The sequence below is a fragment of the Mauremys reevesii genome, linkage group 8 (genome assembly GCF_016161935.1).
Source record: "Mauremys reevesii isolate NIE-2019 linkage group 8, ASM1616193v1, whole genome shotgun sequence".
NCBI classification, from domain to species: Eukaryota; Metazoa; Chordata; order Testudines; family Geoemydidae; genus Mauremys; species Mauremys reevesii.
The window spans coordinates 53,082,008-53,107,895 of NC_052630.1; the positions used below are offsets into that span (position 1 = coordinate 53,082,008).

The 25,888-nt window shown below is 40.6% G+C and overlaps 1 protein-coding gene across 4 annotated transcripts in view; it reads left to right on the top strand.

The window, feature by feature from the left end:
- Window positions 1–25,888, top strand: part of XPR1 (xenotropic and polytropic retrovirus receptor 1) — a 303,371-nt gene that overhangs the window by 220,104 nt on the left and 57,379 nt on the right. For all 4 annotated transcript variants that reach the window (XM_039483399.1, XM_039483398.1, XM_039483397.1 and 1 more), the window contains 5 exons: window positions 4,541–4,642; window positions 17,331–17,554; window positions 22,296–22,445; window positions 22,802–22,885; window positions 23,638–23,719. In XM_039483399.1, coding sequence (XP_039339333.1) covers window positions 4,541–4,642; window positions 17,331–17,554; window positions 22,296–22,445; window positions 22,802–22,885; window positions 23,638–23,719 — 642 coding nt within the window. The remainder of the gene's footprint in view (window positions 1–4,540; window positions 4,643–17,330; window positions 17,555–22,295; window positions 22,446–22,801; window positions 22,886–23,637; window positions 23,720–25,888) is intronic.

The window sequence follows — 25,888 nt, forward strand, 5'->3', positions numbered from 1 at the left end:
TTTTGTAATGATCTGTAAAAGGAGTTGGTAGTGAGGTGGCAATTTGCAGATGACAAAACTGTAATTCTGTGCATGAAATGAGGCAGTGGCTTTGTAGGAAAAACTTTGTGATCATGTAATTGAAGGCTCTCATAATGAATACACATGAGAACAAATCAAAGGTGTACAGATGACTTTAATTTGTGCATTTCCTAATTGAGTGCTTGACTTTTTGAACATCTGTCCTGCAACCATGCTGGTACACAGGCCTGAAACCAGTCTATTCCATTTCTTTCTGTCATTTGTTACTGTTTCCATTTGCTCTGTGGTACTGAGATCTCCTCCTTGCCCTCCCGGCTAGAGTAGTTCTTAAACTTTCTCATGGGCTTCTTTATTTCCTCACAACAGCTGGTTTTCACTTAACAACTTCATGTGGGAGTCTGTATGTTGGCACCTGAAGTACATACCCCAAGCATGTGCAGCACTTTCCTCTCATTCTGGTGGAAATAAGCTGCTGGCAATTTCTCAGGTCTCTTCATTGTTGAGGAAATTGTTCCAACCAATGCCCTGAATTTTTTATAGGCACTATAAAAGGTGTCTAGTTTCTGTCTAGCATTTTAATAGATCTCCAGCTCTCACAGTTTGACTTTGCAATCTTAATATTCTTTTATTGATTTGTTTGTATATACTTTTAATAATACATTTTATCTAATCATTATGATGTCCTTGAGAAGTACTTGCAGAAATTTTGTATTGATAAATCATAACTTCATTGTAGAACTGCCAGTGTGGAGTCTGGAGGCTTTGGCAGCTGGGTGGGGCAGTTAGTTTTTGTCACCTCAGGAGACACTTTGAGACTGTGGAATAGCTAGATGTTTTCATTAAAATGAGCAGCAGTTTAAAATTCTTAAATTATGGTGCCTATATTTGTTTGCTGTGTGTTTGTAGCTTTGTTGGTCCCAGGATATGAGACACAAGGTGGATGAGGCAATATCTTTAATTGGACCTGTTTCTGTTGGTGGACCTAAATTGTCATCTTTAGGCTTCAGCAGCAACCCATTTTAGATGAATGGAACAGCATACACCTTTCAGAGCTATTGTTTGAGTATGTCTGCAGACTCAAGAAAACAGCATTTTGTACCAGCTAATGGTGAAAACATGAAGCAGGTGTGATCTTCATAACCATGAGAAGCGGAAAACTTACTTTCTTTTTTAAATGGAAGTTTACATTTTGGTGCACAATTCTGTGATTAGTAAGCAGAATGTGCAGCAAATGACATGACCATGGAGAACATTGGACCCTGTATGTAATGAATCAGCAAGAGGCTAAGCCCAAGATACCATTGTTCTTGAATATTTAGCGCAACTGATGGTGAAGTGATCTTTAAAGCTTGGCATCATCTGCTGGCATTGAGATTTAAAGTGCTAATGTCTAAAGTAGGCATGAACGGTGTGTTTGTTTGGACAAATATAGTGATGATTTTCTGAATCAACTCTTAATTGTCTGAAGAATAATTTGATCTTGGTAAGGTTGTGAAGGCAAATTGCTCTAAATAGTTTGCCATTAAGTGTCAGCCAGGTAGCGACTAATGGTTACATTTTATATCAAGACCACTATTGTAGAGTGAAGGAAAGCTATACTGTCTCCATTAACATCTGTGAAACTGGCCAAGCAGAGCTGTTTGCTTCTCTCTTTAGTTGCTACAGTGATTACAGTACAGCTGCCAGAACACAAGCCATTAAACTAATTGCTTACAAAGGTACTGAAAATATTTTAACTCAGATAGTAAATGTCTGTGAAAGGAATTTGTATACTAATACCCATCATGCTTTTTTTCATCCCTCATCTGGTGTCTGAGCTCAAAATGCAACAAACTGAAAAGTGTAGGCATGTCAGAAGGTGCATAGGGTTCTCTCTTATTTTTGGCTCTGCAAGTGAGAATGGCTTTTCCCACTTACTTTCTCTGAATTGGAATCATGTGGAAATCCATACAATTTTTTGTAAAATTACTGTGCTTTGTCCATACCCCTGAAATAGAAAGCTGTGGATACAATTGAGAGGTTATCACACTGATCAGAGTTTCATCTTCAACCAGTTTCATGGCAGCACCATGGGGAGGAGAACAAAAAACCCATTAGGGATCTAGAAAAATCATAAAGGAAAGTTGCTGCCAGTCCTTTTTGGCAGCTATAGCTAGGTGCCTTGTAAAAGCAGCTTCTGTTGCCATGGAGCCTCTTAATCCAAGGTCAGCTTCTGGCATCATGGCTTTCACATGGCAGAAAACCTTGTCCTGTTCAGCTTTGAAAAAAATAAATATGGAATAGCCTTGGGCAGAATTAGTCTATTATTGCAGCTAAATTACTGAGCTGCAGTGAGAAACTGAACTGAAAGGAAACCTTTTGTTACCAGAAAAAAAAAATCTGATTTTTAAAACTCTGGTATCCTCTCCAGTCAGAAGCCTGTAAACTGGAGTTTAAAGGAAGATGTTTAACAATTGGTAAATATTTTTTGCAGCATTTGTATAGCCTTTATTTCACTTGACACAACCATGTTTTGTGTCTAAATTCTGACCTGCCTTTATGATTATATGATTTTTAGACTCTCTTAGCACAGCTTTATTTTCAAGGTTTGTTTTCCTCTGCTAGTCCTCAGAAGACAACAGAGAGACTGAGATGAGACAAAACTGTGCCTTTCTTATTGCTACATGTCAATACAAAATGTAAAGAGGTTTTATAAACGAGTCCTTAAAATGTCTCCTTTGAAGTTATGTACTGTCATTTCCATAGCATGGAACTCTTTACCTCAGACTCTGAAATAAGAGGCTGGCCACGGTGAATTGTTTTGAAGGACACCACTGAGCTGCCACCTGAAAGTGGGATTGAAAGTGAAATTGAATTTTTGGTTTCAAAATGAAACATTGTGCAAGTTTTATTTGGAAGCCTACTGCATAATAGAATGAACCAGAGAAAAAGATCTGGGGAGGTTGGGAAAAGTTGGGCAACATATTGAGGAGGGAAAATATGAACGGGGAGAGAAGTAGCAAAATACCAGTAGTGTAAAGAAGTCATCTGTGGAAGGCCGGGGAAGATACAGTACTGCTTTTCCCTGCGTGAGTGGAAAGTATTTTTAGACGCAGAAGATTTCTGGGTGGTATGAAGGTGGAGGGGGGGATTCTAACAGGTATGAAGGGAGGGGAGGGAGGATTCTGTTAGAACCCATGAATTCTAACAGAAAATTTAATTTGGCCCTCTATGTAGGAGTCTGAGACTTCTGTTTTAAACACAAATTTGTGTTTTGTAGACTCAGTATAAATGTAAATGCTCAATTGGGTAATTTATTTTTTAAAATGGTAGAACCAGCATCTCTTCTGGGTTGAGAACTTGTATAAATTCCAACACAATGCAAACTGAAGTTAGACCCCTCAAAAATGGAGGACTGTAATGGTAAAACATTGACAGGAATATAGTACTTGAAGTATGAACCACAGAGCATTTATCATACTGCTTCTGTGATTGCTGCACCTTGGCTTTCAGATGTACTAAACTTGGGAATAACTCCTGTGTTTAATAAAACATTTTGGACAAGTTTGTATCAGAAGACTTGTGTCTTATGCACTCACTGGGGAGCAAAAATAGTTTTAGGAAAATATATGTAGGAGTGGAAGTAAAGTAAAATAGAACAGGAATTGTTTACACTAAGATTATTGGGCAATTGGCTCTTTTTTCTTATCAGCTTGCAAAGAGCCATATTTTAGAGCCCCATTTCTTTCTTCACTGTTTTTACCAAAGAAATCGGTAATACATGTTTAGATTGAATTTGCTCCAAATAAAAATTATAAACCAGAATCTTACCAGTCTACCTCTAACTCACCCTTAAATTTATTTCCTTTATGGGCTGACACAAAGTCCAGCCTGAATTCCTAGAGTAAAAGAGCAGTCTTTTCATCTGATCTGTTGCTAGAAGTGCAGCTTCTGTACAGAAAGTTGGTTTAGGGACCAGGAATGAGAGTGCATGAGACCTACAGCAGAGTTTCGGCAGGAGAGTGATTAACTAGATAGTGAAATTGAGGGGACATGTCTTTGTGTCCTCAGTAGCTGCACCTTGTGTGTCACTACTCATCTTGACATGCATCTGACGAAGTGAGTATTCACCCACGAAAGCTCATGCTCCAATACGTCTGTTAGTCTATAAGGTGCCATGGGACTCTTTGCTGCTTTTACAGATCCAGACTAACACGGCTACCCCTCTGATACTCATCGTGGTTAATCTTCTTCCTTCCTCTCCCTGCTAGATTTTGGGCATTATTAAACTCCATTGCAGCAAAGATTTGGAATAAGGGAACAAAAAACGTTCCAGTCAAGTGAGGGTTATGTCCCCTCAAGGAGTCCTTTGATTTGATATTTCCTGACATTCTGCCAATTATTACAGGGGAAGATGGCTTGTTCTCTGGAGAAATACTTTCACATTTGCCACTGAGAGAGACCGAAATTAACACTGATGTAATTTCATGCCCCTCTTTCCTTATTCTCTTACTATAAACTTTTTCTTCTTGTTTCACAGTCACAGATGAGGACACAGTGAAGAGGTATTTTGCCAAGTTTGAGGAGAAGTTCTTCCAAACCTGTGAGAAGGAACTTGCCAAAATCAACACTTTTTATTCAGGTAAGCTGCTTATCTACCTCTAATAGAATTAGTAGAAGGTATAGCACACAAAGACCTAAGACTTCCAAACCCACAGAATAACCATAACATTCCTGAAGGTCTACCATCAGATAATCATAGGGTGTGTCTATGTAAGAAAGCTGCTTTAACTTAAGGTGTGAATTTAAAATGATATAACTAAATCTGTTCCAAAAAAGCTGTGTATGCTCTTGTTTGGTTTGAATGTCATATTTCAGTTTAACTCTGTTAGAAATAGACTTAAGCCAAACCAGAATATGCCACACTTAAACAAAAATATGAGTGTGTCCAACCGCCGTTTGTGCCAGCTGAACTGTATAGGTTTAAAAAACAGTTTAAGTTAAACCAGTGCAACTTTCTGATGCACACAACCCTATAGCCAATGGCAGGTAGCTGACAAATACGTTACGCAGTAATGTAACCTGTGCTGCTGTTTCTGTTCAAATTTATTAGAGTTGATGGGACTGAAAAATGGAGAAACCTAGCAAAGACGTTATAATTGCTGTGTTTCTTCTGTGAAAGTTATACCCATTTTTGTTAGTACAGCATTTTGAAATGTCCACTGGAGTGAAGTTTCTCACAATGTATAAATATGCTAGAAATAAAGATTAAAACTGATTGAGCTGAGTCTGTCATTTGTGTAATAATACTTCTAGAAAAGGCTTTGCAACAGTGGTATTATAGTAACATGCTGTCAGATTTTGGGCCAGTTTCCATCCTGTTTTGGAAATGGGTTTCATACCGGGGGGAATTTATATATGAATGTAGAACAAGAAGCAATGGGCTTAAACTGCAGCAAGGGAGGTTTTGGTTGGACATTAGGAAAAAGTTCCTAACTGTCAGGGTGGTTAAACACTGGAATAAACTGCCTAGGGAGGTTGCAGAATCTCCATCTCTGGAGATATTTAAGAGTAGGTTAGATAAATGTCTGTCAGGGATGGTCTTGACAGTATTTGGTCCTGCCATGAGGGCAGGGGACTGGACTCGATGACCTCGCGAGATCCCTTCCAGCTCTACAATCTATGAATGTGATTTATTCACATTTGCCATAGTTTTTCTTAGCATTTTGTTAATTACTAAAACTTTGTATAACAAAGTTTATGGTGCCTCCTGATAGCCTGTCAGTTGCTCTAATTTAATTGAGAAGTGAATACATAATGTTGAATATATGGCTCTAAAAATTGTGATAAGCACTGGAGATGACTTCATTGAGGGAAGCACCAGAAGCTGGTCTATGAGGTAAATAACAATCAATAAAACTCAAATGTCAGTAATTGTTCACTACTGCTGCCCTCTGCCCAGATTCCATGTAGGGAAGTAGTCTCTTCTTCTCTGTTGGTCCTCCCTGCTCTATTGGCTCCATGGAGGAAATTCCCTGTCCCATACATGGCTGCTGCTTCTCTCAAGCCTCTCTATGAAGATTCCTTTCATCCTGCTACTACCACCCTCCACCCACTTCAGACTAGCTCCCTCGCTGGACACTTAAATTGAGAAAGCAGATAACAAAGTGTGTCCTCAGAAAGTGACTGCCACCTTCACTCTCAATTAATCTTAAACATAGCCCTGTGCTTCCAAAAGAAACTGCTCACTCATACCCTTCTTAGCCCACTAGGATTCTTGTGCCTGGAGTTACAAAAACTACCTTCATTGCATGGTCAAATTGCACTGCCTTGACCTGGTGGAAAAGTCCTGGCTGGGAAGGGGTCAGGGTGGGTGCCCTCTTAAAGGAGCATACCCCATTGATGTAAAAGTACCCGTTGGTGGGGTCATTCTGGTTAGAACCCTATTCCACAGGATCATCTATTCATACTAAAACAGCAGCTGTTGCTTTGTTTTCTGCAGTGCCTAGGGAAAGACATGCAGTTGAGTTCTCTACCGCTCAACTCCAGAATAGTATGCATGAATATTATATTTTCATGCTAGTACATGAAACAAAAATGAAACTCATGTATCCAGGCACTGTTAAATGCAAAAAAAGTAACACTGAAAAAACCTGAAATATTGTTCTTAATTTGATTTATTTAGTCATCTAAAATGTTTAAAAGTAACAGCAGTAACCAAAACTCCTTCAGACACTATTTTAGACTTGCCACTTTAATTAGGTAATGTTTTATTATTAACTCTTTAATATGAAGTCCCAAAACTTAGACTATCTCTTATTTTGTTTTAAAACCATGTCATTTCTCTCTACCCCTCCCCCTACAAGTATTTCATATACCGTTAAAAACATAACAGCAGCTTAGAGCTTGACTCACTCTACAACCACCACCTATGTGCACAAAATAGAATAAATAATTAATTTCAGGGTGAAATGTTTTAATATTTAAGGTATGTTGATGCTGATGTGCTGTTAAAGTATTGGAACAGTAAACTTTTTTCTGATTGCTGTAAATCTGATTACATTATACTCTTGATGTGAAAAAATCTTTTTTGTACTATAAATGCTTAAATCTGAAAACTATTATTCAATTTCACTTGAAATTTGAAAGGTTGTAACAAATGGGGACGATAGTTAAAATCTTGTCCTCCTTTGCAGAATCAGATTGAACACATTATAAAATGATAAAGAAATCAATTTTCTGTTAGTATTCAACATCCTGGAATCAGCTCTCGATCTGATACTGCATTTCCATAATGAAGATCTGCAAACATCATTTTCCAGCAACTTTTTACTTTCAATGGAATTGCTAGTTAATACATGATGAGTTTTTCACCTATTTAAAATTTCAAAAAGCTGTGCAGAACAGAATGATTTAACTTTCATTAGTGAGTGTGACAATCAGTCTTGTAACAATAGGTTTCCTTGTGCCTTAATTATGGAGTGGCAGTGTGACTTCCCATAATATAAAATCATTTCAAGAGTGCTCCTGTATTTCACCCCAGCAATGGATAACTGCCTGAGGAGCATCACTTGAATTGTTCATGCCAGACCTATGATCCTGTCATACTTCAGGCATGTGTTGATTTGGAGTGCAATCTGGTACTTGTCAGTTATTCTAGTCATGTGCATGGTTGAGAGGCATTCTTAGTCTTAGGTGTAGACCATGTCTTAACAGAAACTGTCTTATGTACACCTCCCATCCAGATGATCTCCCAGGCCACTTTCCTTCCTGTTGAAAATTGCATAACATCCTTGTAGATAACTACAGGAATTACAAAAACAACAAGGAATCCAGTGGCATCTTAAAAACTAACAGATTTATTTGGGCATAAGCTTTTGTGGGTAAAAAACCCACTTCTTCAGAAGCATACTCAGACGACTATCTTCTCAAGGCGTCATCTGAAACTGTTGCCCTTAATGCCATACAAATGACAGTGGACCTTTTCTCGAGTCTCGGCCTTCACCTAAACCTGAAAAAATCTATGCTAACACTGGTGCAACACCTAGAGTTTATCGGGGCACAGTTGGATGCCATATGAGCAATGTTCCCTCTAATTTTGTTCTGCCACGTGTGGAATGAATGTTATGTGCACCAATATTGAGGTACTGTGCAGATGTGAGCCACCAGTAGAAACAAAAAACCTAGATATAATACATATTTTTTAAAAAGTTACCAAATGTATGGAAGACGACGACATCATTAGAGACTACCAAAAATGACAAATTCCAATACAAGTCCATGAGTTAATGGATAATGTGTTAGGTATGGTGACAGAATTTTGAAGTTAATCTTAACTGACTCCTTTTTTTTTTTAATATTTGAGGTTTTTTGTTTTTAAATATGTTTTTAAATAATTTGTTTCTTGGACCAGCACTTAAAAATCTTAACCGTTAGCAAATGAAGTTTCTTCAAGGGCTTGCTCATGTCCATTCCACGTTAGGTGCGAATGCACTGCGAGCACCGTTGTCAGAGGTTTTTCTGTCATTGGTATCAACTGGGCCAGCTATAGTGTGCTCTGGTGCTTCATGCTTATGCCTTGATATAAGGGGCACTGCCAGACCTGCACCCTCTGAGTTCCTTTTTGCCATGCACAAAGGTTGTTGGAACAATTCTTCTTGCTTTGGCAAGGCATTTTTCAGTGGTTTTCTTCTCTGTATCTTAGTGTATTATTCTTAGTATAGTTGTAGTGTAAATATTGTGACTGGTTCTGTACTAGTGTAGATAGTTAGATCCCTTCCTTTATCATAGAGGGGCTCCCTTCTCCCCTGGTGCCGGGCATGCCCCGGGCTTCAAACCTTGTGCCTATGCCTGTGAGTGACCCACACTCCAGTTGTCTGAGTCTAGGAGAGGCTTACGTAAGATTTATGTCAGATTTGTTGGGACTTTAAGCCTCGTACAAAGAAGGACAAAGATGTTAAGCTGAGGGCTATCCTCATGGAAACTGCTTTTAGACAGGCGTCAGAGCCAAGCTGCTTAGATTCGGCACTGAGCACTTCGGCCTTGGTGCGAAGCGCCCCTTTGGCACTGTGTATTTCCTGGCACCATTCTCCATCTTTGGTGCCAAAGAAAAAACATAAAAAGCAGTGCTCCGAGAGAGAGAGTGCTCTCCAGTGCTGAAGAAAGGAAATCAAGCAGAAGGCAGTAGAGTGCGACCTGCGTTGGGCCACTCCTCAACCCCTAGTCCCATGGCAGCACCGTCAACTCTGCCCAGAGGGACGTTGAGTCCGGTGCGGGACCCCCTGCCGGCATCAGGCAGTCATTGCAGCACCAGTGGAATCACGGTGCCTTCTACCCCAGAGGGCTTTGCAGCAATCAGGGACTTAATACTGCTCCCAGTACCACCGACTCTGATGGGGCAACCACCAGCTTTGAAGATCACGAGCTACACCCATCCTAAGGTGAAGTGAAGTGAAGCCCTACACCCATCCCAAGGGCTGCCACCGATACCCATATTACATGCTGCCGGACCCCAGTGTGGGTCCACCTGCTGGTAACTGACCAGATGGACAGTGGCCTATGCAATGGCCATTCTGGAACCCATGGGGGTTTCCCCTGGTACAGGGTCTGTCATCCCACCAGTTGTACTCGGTTGCTTCCAAGAGGCGGGCTCCCACACCACTTGGCATTGGACCCTGATTCTGGTACTGATACACAGAATGTGAGCCCCATGGAGGCTGAAGAAGAAGCCCTTCCTGTGGTACAGGCCTCTTCCTCCTCCTCCTCCTCCTCCCTGTTGTTTTTGGACTGACTTTCCCACTTCAGCCTGGCGTGGTCCCTCTTGGACAGCTGGGTGCTAAATATAGTGGTAAATGGTTATACCCTTCAGTTTACATCCATCCCTGCCTCCCATCTTCCATCCCCCTCCCTCTTCAGGAACCCTTCTCACGAGCAACTCCTAGCCCAGGAGATGCAAACTCTCAGATGGGTTAGGGCCGTGGAAGAGGTGCTTCAAAACTTGAGAGGGAAGGGGTTTTACTCCCTATATTTTCTAATCCCAAAGGCTAAAGGGAGTCTTCGCCTCATCCTGGACCTGCATCGCCTCAACAGATATTTCAATAAATGGAGGTTCCACGTGGTCTGCCTGGCCTCCATTATCCCCTCCCTGGATCCAGGTGAGTACACTGCACTCAACTTGAAGGATGCTTACTTTCATATCTCCATCTTCCATGGCCACAGAAGATTCCTCAGGTTTATAGTAAACCAGACTCACTATCAATTCACCATTCTGCCTTTTGTCCTGTTTGCAGGCCCCCGGGTTTTTACAAAACATATGGCGGTGGTAGTGGCATGCCTCAGAAGACAAGGCATTCAAGTCTACCCATACCTCAATGACTGACTCAGACTCAACGTAGGCCAGAGCATTCCTTCCAGAGGCTTGATTCCAGACAATGTCGGACCTGATATCCAGGGTCATGGCTCACTCAATCACAAAAACCTGGATTTGCCACAAGATCCTGGGACACTTGGCCACATGCATTTACATAGTACGGCATGCAGGGCTGTGCCTCAGACTCATGCAGACGTGGTTAGCTCACCGAATAGGCACCACTTGGACTCGGTGCTTACTGTTCCAGCCCTGGTCCTCACCTCCCTCAACTGGTGGAAAGACCTCCAGTCAGCAATGGGGATGCCCCCTTTGTTGCCCACCCACCCTCGCGTAGCTGTCAGTGTCCCTAGCGTTGGATGCTTCAGACCTAGGTTGGGGAGGCCATCTTGATCCCCCCAGGAAGAGCTTCTCCTGCACATAAATGACAGGGAGCTCAGAGCGGTCCATTTAGATTGCCAAGTGTTTCTCCCCCAGATCACAGGCAACACCACGGCCATGTTCTACATCAGCAAGCAGGGACAAGCATGTTCCTCTGCCCTGTGTCAGGAGGCCATCCGTCTGGGAATTCTGTGTGCAGCACTCCATCCGCCTTGAGACTTCCCATCTTCCGGGAGCCCGGAACGCCTTGGCCGATCATTCAGCAGATGTTTCTCTTCTTATCATGAGTGGTCCCTTCACCTAGAGATCACCAGGTTCATCTCCCAGGTATACCTGTACGCAACCAAGAAGAACAGGAAATGCCATCAGTTTTGTTTGCTGCAGCGGCACAGCCTGGACTCACTTTCAGCTGCCTTGCTGCTTCAGTGGACAGAGCTCCTATTCTACGCATTTCCTGTGGTTCTTCTGGTTCACAAGGTCCTTCTGAAAATCAAGTGGGACCAGGTGAGAATTATTCTTATGGCCCCAGCGTGGCTGCCCCAGGACTGGTTTAGCACACTGCTAGACTTATCAGTAGTACCTCTGCTGCTGCTCCTGCTTTGCCTGGACCTGATCTCACAGGACCATCTGACCTTTGAGACCCTTCACCTGGCTGCATGGAAGCTGTTTTCAGAGAATGCTTCTTGATCACTCCCTAGAGGAGTATTTGTTGGCTTGCTTTTTACTGCAGACTTCTTACCCACGGCCTGGTTGCTGGCCCCTCTCCCCAAACCTTCTGTTTGTATAGAGTATCTAGTTGCATAGTCAGTGACACACATACAGATGGATAGCAGTCAACCTGTCTTTTTGAGAGCTCTTGTGCCATGTCAGGAAGTAATGGGTGACTCTAAGAATGTGATTGATGGAAACGGAATTTGGCAATTGCTCCAGAAGGTATCACTTTTCTCTTCAACCTTTGCCACTGAGATTTCACTTTGGTTCTGCAGTCAGTGGACACCAGGGCATGTAGTGTGCAATATACTCCTGGAGGCTGTTTTCAGTTTCTAAATATGTGCTTTTTCTGACCTTCTGTGTAGCAAATTGTTTAGAAGTCACTAAAAGCAACAAAGTTGAAGTCATACTGTGTGTTGCAAAAGAGAATGTAGTTCCACCAAGGACTTTGGCAAGGCTTGCTGCAGGTTAAAAAATTGATTTCTTTTGTGCTTTGCATGTGCCCTAAGCAATTCTGTAGATGATTTAAAGAGCAATAGCAACATAATATATTTTGCCTTATTTTCATTCTGTACATGTCAAAGTAATAAAATGGTATTTTAATAAGGTGTAAGATTCATTGCTGGGTTATTTAAATCCCTACTGCCTTTCATGGGCTCCAAGAATAAAAATGCAAAGAGGCTAGATATCGTCTTCAACAAAGCAGAATTTTCCAAGCACTATTAAGTCAAAGCCCTGGCTGGGATGATTTAGTTGGGAATTGGTCCTACTTTGAGCAGGGGGTTGGACTAGATGACCTCCTGAGGTCCCTTCCAACCCTGATATTCTATGATTCTATGATTCTAAGTGACTTGCAAAGGATTTTTGAGAAATTGAGCTTGTGCTCTTTTTTTGTTTCTTTATTACATATATAAAGTAAGAAGGCTTGTAATCTCAGCTCTTCAGGGGGGTTTCCTGCTTCTTTTACCTTAAATAGTGTACAATTTGGGAGGACCACTGGGTGATCTGAGGTGCGTGTTAAATTAAGATGTTAAAACTCATATTAAAAGAGTTTTTTTATATTGAATAAAGGCATTTTTATTCAAAATGGCATTTACTCATTTAAGTGAAACAGGTGTTAACAAGAATAAACAGCTTTAATAAGAATCTGACTAAAAATTCCTTCCTCCTAATAGCTCAGCTTTTGCTTTCTTGGCTCTTGTAATGTACCTCAGCTGTCTTTGGACTTGTCTTCACTAGTTTTATTTTAACCTGGAGCAAGCATTTTAAAATGTGATGTTTTAGATGACATTTAGCCTTTTACAAACTTGTTAACTACTTTGAGTTAACTGGTAAACAATTAGCTCATGGTAAGAGCTCTAGTGTGGACATCTAAGAGCTCTAGGAACAGCAGTTTTTTTCAGAAAGATAATGCTCAAGTTTCTTTACCGTGACTTTAGCCTTTGCAAAGTCCTAATCACTGAAACTGTTCCAAGAGACAGTTGGGTAGATCCAGGATGTCCCCCTTGTTTTCTGAGTAGAAATTTTTTCATTATATTTCACTGATAAGATTACTCAAATATGGACAGGGTTGGCAGTTTCTGTGATATGAGTATTTGTAGAGTAACGATCATAGTATTTAGGTGTGAAATACCTAGAATTCAAGGTTATTATCCAAATTAGGAGTACTTTCTTTGCTCCTCCCTTGGTAAGCTGATATTCTGTACGCCATCTTTAGAAAGGTTTATGTAGGGAGGGAAGGAAACTTGCAAGTAGACTGGTCACTGTTTCTGTTGAAGGGAAAGCCTTTCCAAAGAGGTGTCTTGTATTGCATCCTCAAATTGAAAAGACATTTAATTCATCCTGGTCTGCTGCTGTATGAAACGGTGCAAGAAAATGGGAATTTGGACTTCCAGTGAAAGTTCCTTGCTCCCAAGGGATTCTTCCTGGGTATTGGCAGCTACTGTACCCATTCTTGTAGTATTTATGTAGACAGAGATAGTTCTAAAGGTATTTTGGACCAGGACTTGATATTAAATCCAGAATTGAATATGGGGAGTAAGTGCTGTGTACAAAAGAGCAGTGTGAAATGCTCTTTTTAAGGTGAGAACCTACTGCATGTTCGATGAGCTGTAATCTCCATTTACTTTCCATGGTCAGTCCTTGGGTTGAGGACATTACTGTAGTCCAACCAACCAAGACATGAATCACCACATCTAAGGAGAGGGAGCAGTCTTCCTTCCAGATGGAGACTGATGTTTCTGGCTAGTGTTGCAGTTGAGTATCTAGGCTGTTTACTAATTTTGGTACATTTCAAAGCAGTTTCGCCTTCCTACTAACTTTGTGTCCATCTCGTTGGTCTAAGTTGGAGCAGGGATTGTTGGACCACATGTTTGCATCGTCTGGATGTTGGGGCAGCAGAGTCCATGCACTCAAAAGCAAAAGGCTACTTATAGCTGTGACATCAGTATTTTAACAGTTGCGCCCATGGCATCTCATGATATCAGCCAATGATTCAACAGGAATGTAAAAGGAGAAAGGGAAGCATGAAGTCTTACGCATCATCTGCCTGTGTGAAGGTTTTTGGTGAAATTTATAAGTATGTTATAGTTCAGATAATGCTCAAAATACCAGTCGATAAACCCTATACAATCTTCCTAGACACTCATCAATTTGCTAATTATCAGCTTGTTTCAATTGTCTCATGCCACGTCATGCAGATGGCTTAACAGTTCCTGATGGCTAGCAGGCTGTGTTGAAAATAGCTGATACACTAGAATAAACATGGTGGTTGGTCCACTGTTTGTGGCCATAAGGAGAAATCCCACTAGTATGATAACTGATTTCTCCATGTAAGAGTCTAGAGTATTGCCTAAAATTAGATTCTGCTGGAGTACCTTCGTCACCATCTGAGGTCTGGTCTACACTGGGGGTGGGGGCGGGGGTCAAACTAAGGTACGCAACTTCAGCTACGCGAATAGCGTAGCTGAAGTCGAACTACCTTCGTTCGAACTACTTACCCGTCCTCACAGCGCGGGATCGATGTCCGCGGCTCCCCCGTCGACTCCGCCACCGCCATTCGCGGTGGTGGAGTTTCGGAGTCGACGGGAGCGCGTTCGGAGTTCGATATATCGCGTCTAGATGAGACGCGATATATCGAACTCCGAGAAGTCGATTGCTACCCGCCGATCCGGGCGGGTAGTATGGACGTACCCTGAGTAACTTTGCCTAGGAAGGAAACAATTGAGACAAGCTGATAATTAGCAAATTGGGCATCTAGGAAGATTATATAAGGTCTGTTGACTGGTATTTTGAGCATTATCTGAAGTATAAAATACTTATAAATTTCACCTGCTGAGGGCTGCATTGTCTCCCTGGGTAGCGGGTAAAGATGTTTCACATTTACCTTCCATAACAAAGGAGTAGTCAATAACACATGTGACACAGACATCGTTTGTGCCTTCAGAATGAACTCTAATAGGAGACTGATATAGAAGCTTCAGCCTTGTCTGGTATTGTTTCCTCTAATTTAACATGGTTGTCACAGGTTTTAGTGATCTTTTCAGAAAAGTGTTATGATTTTTCATGGCACATAGTTCTGGGCTTTCAATACTAGAAAGGTGTTTACAAAGGGGAGGCATTTCAAAGGAACTATAGAAGTGAGTGAGAGGGCTAGTGGGATTGAGTGAAGCAAGATTTAGAATAGCTACAATAACTGAAACTGACTAAAGGTGGAAATAACACTCCAAAGATTTGAAGATTAATTCAGAGAGAAACTTTGCATGGTACAGGAGGGTATAACATTCATATTAAAGAGAAAATTTAGGTTGAATGTTAGAAAAAATGGACCGAGAGCTAATGGATTGTGGAATAGCCTCATAGCAGATGCCTAATTGTACAATCACCAAAGGGGGCACAATTAACATGAAAATAATATTTCCATCTCAAATTTGCCTACTTACTGTTACAAGTGACCTCTTATATTACTACAGTTGTAAGAGACTACAGGTGAAAATCCTGTTGTAGTTTACTTTGTGCATTTGTCTACACTTTGTCTGTCATTGATTTCAGTGTTTTGTTGAGGGTACATACCAATCCCCTGGGTCTGCAGTGTTTACCAGCAACAGGTGCAGCAAAGTTGAAACTGAGTGAGTAAGGAAGTAAGTCATTGATGGGTGGTTGCACAGAAACAGGGGGGGGGGGGGTGACTTTATTTAGTGGTGGTGCTTTGAGGCCTGCCAATACTCTTCTAAAAATAGGCCTAGGAGCAGTTTCTAAAAGGATTTTTAAAAAATTTAGGAAAAACTAAGTACAGGTTGTTTCTTTAGAAAATAAATGTTTAAAAAGCCTATTTAAAAAAAAAAATCAAGTTGACTCTCCCTTTAACGCTAAACTGGCAAAACACTGTGTAATGTGCTACAGAGTGTGACCCTGAATTGCAGGGAAGGGAGAACTAGATGACCACATTACTGGGTCCAGTTTCTGATTCGTCCAGTTGCAGACTGTTTGTATTTTTAAACTGTTGCACGTGTTGGTATCATAGCCTCTCATCACAGTAGAAGCACATTTGTCTGTTGCATGTCAAGTTACATGCAAAAATTAATAATACTTGATAAAAGTAAAAGTTATCTTCTGAGCATTTTCATACATCAGATCAATTTAACCCAATTTTTTTTCTTTGATTTCTTTATGACCACGTGAAACATTATGTTTTCCTGTCCAGCAACGGGTGCAAAGAAACCCAAAGTGCCTTACCAACTGATGTCAGGTTTCATAATATTAGCTAACAAGCTTTTGTTCTCGTTGTGAGTGTTGCTTAATGCCTTCTTAGGATGCGAGAACCAATAAGCAAAAGCATCTTACTCTGCCACCCTAAGGATGTTTGATGTCACTCTCTTGACAAGAGAAAATGTGAAAGTTCAACCATTGGTATCTTATAAATCAGTTTGGTATTTTATGCAGTATCTTGTTTTGTATGTTGGGCGCAGTGGCATGCTCTTGTAATCCCAGCAACTTGGGAGGCTGAGACTGGAAGATTACTCAGGGGTTCTGGGCTGCAGTACATTATGTCAGTTGGGGGTCTGGTGCCACTGACAGCCTAGCCAGTGGGTGGCTGAAGGACTGGCTAGAACAACACAAATGACATGTTGTGACCAGCACACTCTCTGTGCAGGCTGATATACTGATCGATCAAGGTGATCTTGTTTTGCAGGAAGGATAGGAAGGCAGATTGCTGCCTGCCTCCAGCTACGATGCTGGAATAACACCATGTCAGGAGTTCTGACTGATAGGGGCTATAAATAATGCACACATTTATGGGTAGAGGTCAGGATAGGCTATGCCAGCTGGGATTCCTTTTGTCAATGACAAAAAAATTGTCTAGAAATTAAAGCACAGGACTGGAAGTCAGGAGACCTGGGTACCCTTCCTAGTTCTGTTACTGCTATGATGTATAATCAAGGGGAAGTCATTTAACTTCTCTGTTGGCCTACCTGCAAAAAGTGGATAATATTTACCAGTTTCTTGGGATTTTTGAGTTATAATTTGTTATAAAATACTTGTAAAATCATTGGAAAGAAATGCAACCTTATTTATTTTAGGGATTAGTGGTGTAAGAGCTACTTCTACACAGCAAGTGACTGTACAACAAGCCAGCGTGTGACTCTACAGAGTAACAAGCCTAGTGCACTGTAGATTCACTCCCTGGCTTGCCATGCAGTAACTTCTCATGTACACAAACCCTAAGTCACACAGTTAATGCTTCCACTCAGCAGCCTGTCCCTACAAAAGCACTTTGCGGTATACACAATGTTAGTAAGGTATTTCAGCCTTCATAGACAAGTTGCTACCTGCTCCATTTGTGCTTTTGACAGTTCCTTTTCCTTGCTAACAGAAAAGCTTGCAGAAGCTCAGCGCAGGTCTGCTACCCTTCAGAATGAACTACAGTCATCTTTGGATGCACAGAAAGAAACTAGTGGTCTTACCACAGTGCGGCAGCGCAGAAAGGCAGTCTTCCACCTGTCCCATGAGGAGCGTGTTCAGCATAGAAACATCAGAGACCTAAAACTGGCCTTCAGCGAGTTCTACCTCAGCCTCATCTTACTGCAGAACTATCAGGTATGAAGAAAAGAAGGGCACAGTTTTCCCGTGGGCCCTAAGTGTTCGTATCATTCTTGGTCATTGGATTGCTTCATCTCGTTGCAATGAGAGGACAGAACATTGAGACTGAGAATGGGAGAGTAAATAAATCACTACTATAACTTTGAGGCCATATACTTGTTCATGTTCTGTTCTGTGTAAAGCCAGATTTGAGAGTCTGGAAAGAAACTTGTTATATCTTAAAATTGGAAAGAAGCATGAGGCTGTTTATATATTCAATTTCTTTTTTGTGTTACCATAGTAGTGTCATTCACCTCACTGTAGCTGACGCATCAACATTTTCTCTTTTAAAACTCACGTTTTCAAGAGTTTCTAACTTTTCTGTTAAATTCTATGAGATGCAACTTGGCATAAAAATTGTTAGCCTGCAGGCAAATATAAAAGAATTAAATCTTAGACATATTTAGATTTGTAGCACTGAAAAATGGAATTGTAATGGTTGTGGAGACTGATTTGTGTTCCAATAATTTAATTCAATTTAATTGGCGGGGTTTTTTTACTTTACCTCATTGTAGAAGAATGGCTCGTACTGTGCACTAATCTGTTTTTACTGACATTTAATACTTTCAATATTGTTTCTTATATTACATACAATATGACACTTTGTGTGACACTGAAAATTTCATAACCACTTTTTTTTTTTTAACCTGTGAACTTAACTAGAATGTTCAAACATGGGTTCCTAAAGGAAAGCACCTACATCCTTGTATAGTCACCTAAATAAGGCAGACTTTATGCTAGGGAATTTTACCAAACAGAATCCCACCATTGGGAATTACTTTGTGAAGTTCCATAGTATAGACGAGGCTTTAGTAGTTTGATTTTTTTTTCTGAGGATTTGCAGCTCCCCTAGACTTCAGTGGGTTTGCTGGTCCTGAGCATTTCCCAAAAATAGACAATGTATTTAGATCCCTAAACATGGATTTAATTGCTTTACTTTAGGTTCCCAGGTTGGAAAATCTTGGTCCAACTAGTGCCAAAGCAAGCTGCAGATTGGCCTATAAGCTGATACAGGCTTCTAGTACTACTGGAAGCACTCAGTTACTTACAGCAATGGCAGCTAGTTCACAACCCTGACGTAGATAGAGTAACCTCAGATCTTTGCTCACTTCCTGGTGAAGCCATGTTGGCCACTTTTTCCTTTTATTTCTTTTTAAAAAAGAATACTAGGCTCTTGGACTTTATTATCAGGAATCACTTCTGTGGCCTGGTAAGATGAGAACAGTGCAAATGATTCCTTGGAAAGGCTTTAGGTACCAGTCATGAAGGAAGGAAGGAGTCACTGATAGTAGAGAGCAACTAGTAAGTGTGCCAAAGAGAAGATAATTTTACATTCACTAAACATTTGTATAGACTCTGAGCTTGTTTGGATTTGCAAGTCTCCACTTACGCAGACCCATCTGCATCAAAAACTGGCAGGGCATCTTTGAGGGTTTTATACCAGGTTGGAAAGTGAGGGAAAAAAAGATGAAATTGTTCTAAAACAAAGGACAAAGAGTACGTGTATGAAAAAGCATCTGAACACAAACGAAGGCAGTATGGTAAGCACTAAGTGAGTTAATAAGTTATGGCAGTTATCTGCTTAGGCATAAATGAAACAAGGTGGGAAGAATCTCATAACTGGAATGTTAACGTAGACTGTATTAATCTGCATAGAAGAAATAGAACGTGAGGTGCAGGATGGTGGCATTATGTCAAATATATTTACAGTTCTCTCTGTTTGTGTAGTGGTGAAGCTTTTTGAGTTGGGTTACAAAGAAGGAAAAAATAAGATGAAACAGTAGGTATCTTTTATAGACTGCAGTAGAACAACAACAAAAAATTCATGCACCAATTCTAATGCTACTTAAAACTGCAGGATACATACCCATGGAGTAATTTTAACTACCCAGTTATGTGTGGGTATCAGCCAAACATATATCATCAGGGGTTCCTCAATTAAAAAACAAGGTCATGACCCAAATAGTAAAACTAACACTTAGATCTCACTAATAGAGGAATAGATATGAGAAAGTGAACATAAAAGGGGAAAGCTTGAAATTAGTAGCCACAAACTGTTTGAATTGATCATAGAAAGCAGTGGCTTTACACAGTGCAGCAGCACAAAGATAATGGGTTTCTGAAAAGAGCAAATTGAGAAAAGAAGAACCTAGTGAGCAAGATGTAGGAGGGAGTGTTAAAATCCACTGTTATGGTGGAAGAATGGCAAGGCTAAAAACATCAATATATCCTAGTTAAACCTACATGTATTTGACCTGCATGCGCTCCTGAATTTTCTAATTAACAGACATTTACATACAAGCAAGCACTTTCTCTCTGAGCCTGTTCCCTCATCCTACGTGATTCTGCATAATATTGAATAATGTAAATCATCATTGTGGTTTTGTGGTATTAGTCATTTATATGTTGGCAAACTGATATATAATTTAGGCTTATGGACTTCACTTTAGTATCTAGTAGAAATAGAAGGTGAGTTTGGAGGAGAGAGCTTCTATTCAAAAACAAGATTATCTTAGTAGTAAGAAAAATACAGAATTTCAGGCTAAGTAAATTATTTCTCTGAGTTTTTGCTTTTGTATTTGTATCACTGAAAAAGTCCTTCTTTGAAACTACCGTTTAGCAGTGTTTAACTTCTTTAGCGCACAGCTTTGGAATCATGGAACTTGTGCTGTCAGAAGAGGAAGCTCCCCTGCAAGAAGAACTCTAGGATACATGATGTAAAAATATTGGGCTGTTCTTCCTGAGATTGCTAATTGCTCACACCAGCAAATAACATTAGTCAGTTCAGGGCAACAGTAAAATCTGTGACCAAAATTATCATTTTATTACATTTTTTCATTTCAACTTTATGAAACAAGGCTCTGCTGTCCCAGGGGTGAAACGCTGGATTTTTCCAACAGAAAGTAATTAAAGTCTCTCTTTTCTGCGGTAATGCAGAACATTAATGCATTGGCTTCCTATTCCCATCTCCCTGTCCCTTCCTTACCTACTGCACAATGGGGGTCTGATATTAAATCACTCCAGGCATAATTAGATTGAAAATCATTTCAGTAGATTAGTTGGAGCCGCTCCCAAAGGCATTGAATTCTGCCATTCTTTGTATTTTTCTTTCAAATCTAGTCCATGGGCTAGTTTTTATAAACAAAAAAATATAATTCCTGTCTGGTCTATCTGTATAGCTAATATTACGCTGAATAAGCTGAGTAGAACACGAAGTGCTGTTGGTAATTTCTTTGCATAGTTAGATGCCACAATATTTCAAATATGCTTGATCATAGCACTCTTCAATTTACTCCCAGTTGCTATAATGAGCTTTTCCATTACTATGTATTAAAAAATATATAAACTAATGAATCTGGGCTTACACATACCTCTGATATTAACCCTCTTTTTTCCAACTAATTACTGTGGGCCTGATCTTGAAAAGATCCCGAATACTCTCAGCTCCCTTTGACTTCAAGCTCAGACTTGTTTTCTATTCACATAATGCAAAATTTTGTTCTAGGAACACACTTGGTGGGATTTAATTGCCATGACATGTAAAATGCTTTCTAATTTTTCTTGACAAGGATATATCTTATTGAGTGTGTTACATTGTACTGCTGTGTATTCTCTAGTATTAATGTGTTCAATTTTGGTTTTAAAATGAAGGAACTAGGAATCAGTAGCCTTCCCTATCCAAAAGAGAGAAGAAAAATATCCCCCTCCCTAAAAGTAGGTGTGATGCCTGGGCAGTGGGTGCCTGGATAAGAGGATGAAGCAAAAAGTAACTTTGTTCTTACAAAATTACTCTTTCAACTTTTTGCACATATAAATTTCAGTTAAGAGCTCATCATAACAACTGTCAGTATATAGACATGTGATATGGTACACAGGACATACTTGAATGAGCTACCGTTACCTGAGACCATACAAACAAATAATCAGAATCAAAATTACTGTAGGAAAAGTGCTCAGTATAGCCAAAGCTCAGCTATCTACATTGAGTTTTCATCCAGAAGGTTGCCCGTTTGGTTAGGGAAGGAGAGGTGGCAGCAACTTCACTTTGCAGAGTAAAAAATTGATGTTCCACAAGGTTCAGTGTGTTTATGTACTATTCTTCTGTGTCTAGTCCATTTTATCTCATGCTTTTTTATTATAGTTAATTGTGATCACTTTTCTTCTACAGATTTTCTCTTAATTGTGTTCTTGTTTTATATATAAACATCTGTTTCATTTCTAAGCAAAAAAAAAGTGTAATTCTGTGTTTGGGTTAGCACGCTCAGATCATCTACTGCTTTAGAACCTTTGAAACATCTGTGCAAATGAATATATTGGATGGTATTGACACAACCCTTTTCTCTGAATATACATTGTCTTTTTAATTAACTCTATTTTAATAGCTGCTGGTATTGCATACATTACTATCATGAGACTGAATAAATATTAGACTTTAGAAGTTCTCTACAAATAATTTCATGTTTTTCATGCCCTCCATCCACACAGTCTTACTGTTATTTTTTGAATAAGTATTTTTATTCCTTTATTTAATAGCTCTGTAGACCAAACAACCCTCCTGAAATATTTATCCAAAAGGTTCTCTAATTAACAACCCTTATTAGCTGTTTTTTCTCTGCTATCACTGGAATATTACCAGATTTCAATGTTCTTCAGTGTTAGCTGAGACTAAAAAAATATGTTTTACTTTTCTTGTTTCTAGAACCTGAACTTCACAGGATTCCGTAAGATCCTGAAGAAGCATGACAAGATCCTGGAGACACCCCGGGGTGCAGATTGGCGGGTGGCCCATGTGGAGGTGGCACCATTCTATACTTGCAAGAAAATCAACCAGCTCATCTCTGAAACAGAGGTAGAGAATGCTGAACTGTGTAATGCTTCCATTTTATGTAGAGAAACAATGCTCTTCTTTCCCTTCACCAGTAATAACCCTGAGCTCCTGTACTGTGTTGTGAATAAATGCCTTAATTGCCAATGCAACTATTAATTGATTTTGAAAGAACCACTAGTTTCTGGCATTGATCACTTGTAATTTGTGGGTTTGTGTGTACATTGGCTTCAGCTGTTAACTTGCACTATGTGAAATTACAGTGATGTTAAGAGTAATTCATAATAATAATGTAATTGATGTGTAATGTGTCATCACTCTGCTACTTTTTCTTTCACTGGGTAGACCCTGCATTAAATTCTTGTGATTTATGCCCATAGACAGTGGTGACCAATGAGTTAGAAGATGGAGACAGACAGAAGGCCATGAAGCGTTTACGTGTCCCACCCTTGGGAGCTGCTCAGGTGAGAATTTAAATTCCATAATTCCTGTTTTCCTCTCAGATTAGCTGATGTGTCAAATTACATTTCAGCCCCCCCAGCAGAATGTAAAAGTGCAAATATATTGAAATGGGTGTTTCTACCTGTCATGAGAGATGACCAGCACCTTAAATTATTTGGTGGTTAGAAAAGGTAACCTACTTTAGTCTCAGAAGATTTGGAAATGGCATTGAAAGTGCTAATGTATTAAGGCAAGGTAATGGTGGAGAGGTGAATAATATGGGGACATAAATTTTAGCCTTTCAAATTTACTGTTTGTATAGATAGTTTTGGCCATGCGCTTCTGTGTTGGAATGCTGATGTAAAGACCTGGCAGATTTCTCAGGAGGCATTCATAGAATCACAGAAAATTAGGGTTGGAAGGAACCTCAGAAGGTCATCTAGTCCAACCCCCTGCTCAAAGCAGGACCAATCCCCAGACAGATTTTTACCCCAGTTCCCTAAATGGCCCCCTCAAGGATTGAACTCACAACCCTGGGTTTATCAGGCCAATGCTCAAACCACTGAGCTAATACACTTGGGTGTTGCATAATGCTCTTGGCTGGTGCTGTGTTGTACTTCTAGGATTTAAGAAACTTCATCTTACAGGGGAAGGTGGTATTAGAACATAAGTTAGAATGCTACATTAATTGGTTTGACATTTATTCTGAAAATTAATGTGCACTAGAGATAAATTAGTATTCTGCCCTTTAAGCCAACTATTGTTCTATTTACAGCCTGCACCAGCATGGACCACTTTCAGGGTTGGCTTGTTCTGTGGCATATTCATTGTGCTGAACATCACTATCATACTTTCAGGTACGTATCCTTATCTTGGATCCAAATGACACCTAGAGCCTGATTCTAAGTTTGCTTTTATTACCTTAGTTGAATGAGTAGTAGTAACAGGGTTGAATTTGTCAGAACATTGCTGGTAAGAAGACTTGGTAGGTAATGCTTTTATAACATGCTGTAGTTATGATACTGGCTTCTTACATCTATTCTTGGTGGAATCTCATGCAAATTTTACCACCTCTTTGTCCTCTGGACCTTTTGTCGTTGACAGTTGCATCCACTTTATCTCTCCTGGGGTTCTCGTAGGATTCGTGTTTCGTATATTACTGACTCACTGGAAGAAGGAATTGGTATTGCCTTCTGTAAAACTGCAGGTTCACAGACTGAGGGTCCAGTTTCAAGCAGCATTATGTCATGCAATTTCATCCTTCTAAAAAGTTTCTTACTGAAATTTCTGGGATTTCAGTGCCGGGTCCCTATGGAGCTGACCTGGTGGTATATTGCTTAGTTGGTAAATTATGACAAGCACACAAAAAGGCAATCGATCCTCACATCACCTGCGCTTTGTAGAGGGGTTCTCAAACTGGGAGTTGGGACCCCTCGGGGGGTCACGAGGTTATTACATGAGGGGTCGCGAGCTGTCAGCCTCCACCCCAAACCCCACTTTGCATCCAGCATTTATAATGGTGTTAAATTTATAAAAAAGTGTTTTTAATTTATAAGGGGTGTCACACTCAGAGGCTTGCTGTGTGAAAGGGGTTACCAGTACAAAAGTTTGAGAACTACTGGCTTTGTATTTATTTTGGTTTGCTTCCTCTCATCAAGGTAAAACCCCCTTACTTATTGTGGTACATTACACAGCACCATCAACAGTAGAAATCAGGCTAATGTTACTGGTCCAGAGTGGGAATTCTGCCTTGTTGCAAGAAACTTTTTCAGTTGCATACAAAAAGGCCTGATTTTTGTCTCCAGTGGAGGAGTAGTCTGTTTAAATAATGCAAAAGAAACAGCTAGCAAATCAGTCAATATCTCTTTGCACTAGGGAAAGCCCATGTATTCAATTTCAAATAATTTTTAATCAGGTATTTTAAAAATTGAATCCAGTCATCTTCGTGACAAAATGTTTGTTTTGGAAGCTGTTTGCTGAATTGCTTTCCTTATTTTTCTTTGATAGACGCAATTTTTTTCTTTGAGTGGTGGTCCCTGTATGTATTCCAAATATGCGTTTGCATGTGCGCCATACGCTGGAAGGTTTTCTTAGCGGTGTCCTTTGTGCTTGCAGCTGATACGGGTAATAGGCCAATACAGGTCGATGCCTCTCAAGTTCCCTCTTACTGTCACATGGCCTGAGTTGGGACCTGCTGTTCCTTCATGCTCTTAGTTTTTACTAAGAAAGTGACTTCATCTGTTTTTTTTTTCTGTACATAGTTGTTGTTCTGCTGTTGGATAGTTGTATATAGTAGTGTTAGAGTTAGTAGTAGTTAGTATTAGTCACCCGCATTTGGAGATTGGCTCCCCCTCCCTGGGAACTGAGATCTGGCACCGTCAGAATCGCTGGTAGAGTGACCATCCCTGGTGGTGAGTGCCCCTCTGACCTCTTCCCATGCCCCAGATCCAGCAGTACCACTGATGGACAAGCTCAGGCATGAGAGTAAGAAGTACTCTCATTGGCACAAGAGCAGGTCCCTGCAGTGGACTGCTCATACAGGCAGTGTTTCCTCCCCGAACCAGGCAAGGTTTGGTGAGACGTCACATGCAGAGACCAGTGCCCAAGCTTCCCTGGTTGAGGAGGGAAAAGTCTGGTGCAAGAAGGATCCACTGGTGCCATTGGCCACCCCAGCACCTGCCCATCTGGACCGTTCACTGATTCCTGCATCATGGATCCAGCCACCACCTCTGTGCTGCTTGAACAGGCCCTGCAGATGCCACCGGGGCCCTCTTGTCTCTTTACAGGCACTCCACAGCCTCCTGGCTGCTTAGAGCCCCTTCTCCCGGCAGAGGAGTTTATACTTCCCTACCTGCCCACTCTGCTCCTCCCTGGACCTCCACTTACCTGCAAGGTCCCTGCTCTGGCAGATGAACTGCTCCTGTTACTGTCAGACAGACCCCTGCTGGCACCACACCACAGCTCCCTGTTCTGCCAATCCCTCCACTGCCGGAACTGTCCTCTGAGTTGGAAGAGTTCTCTGAGAC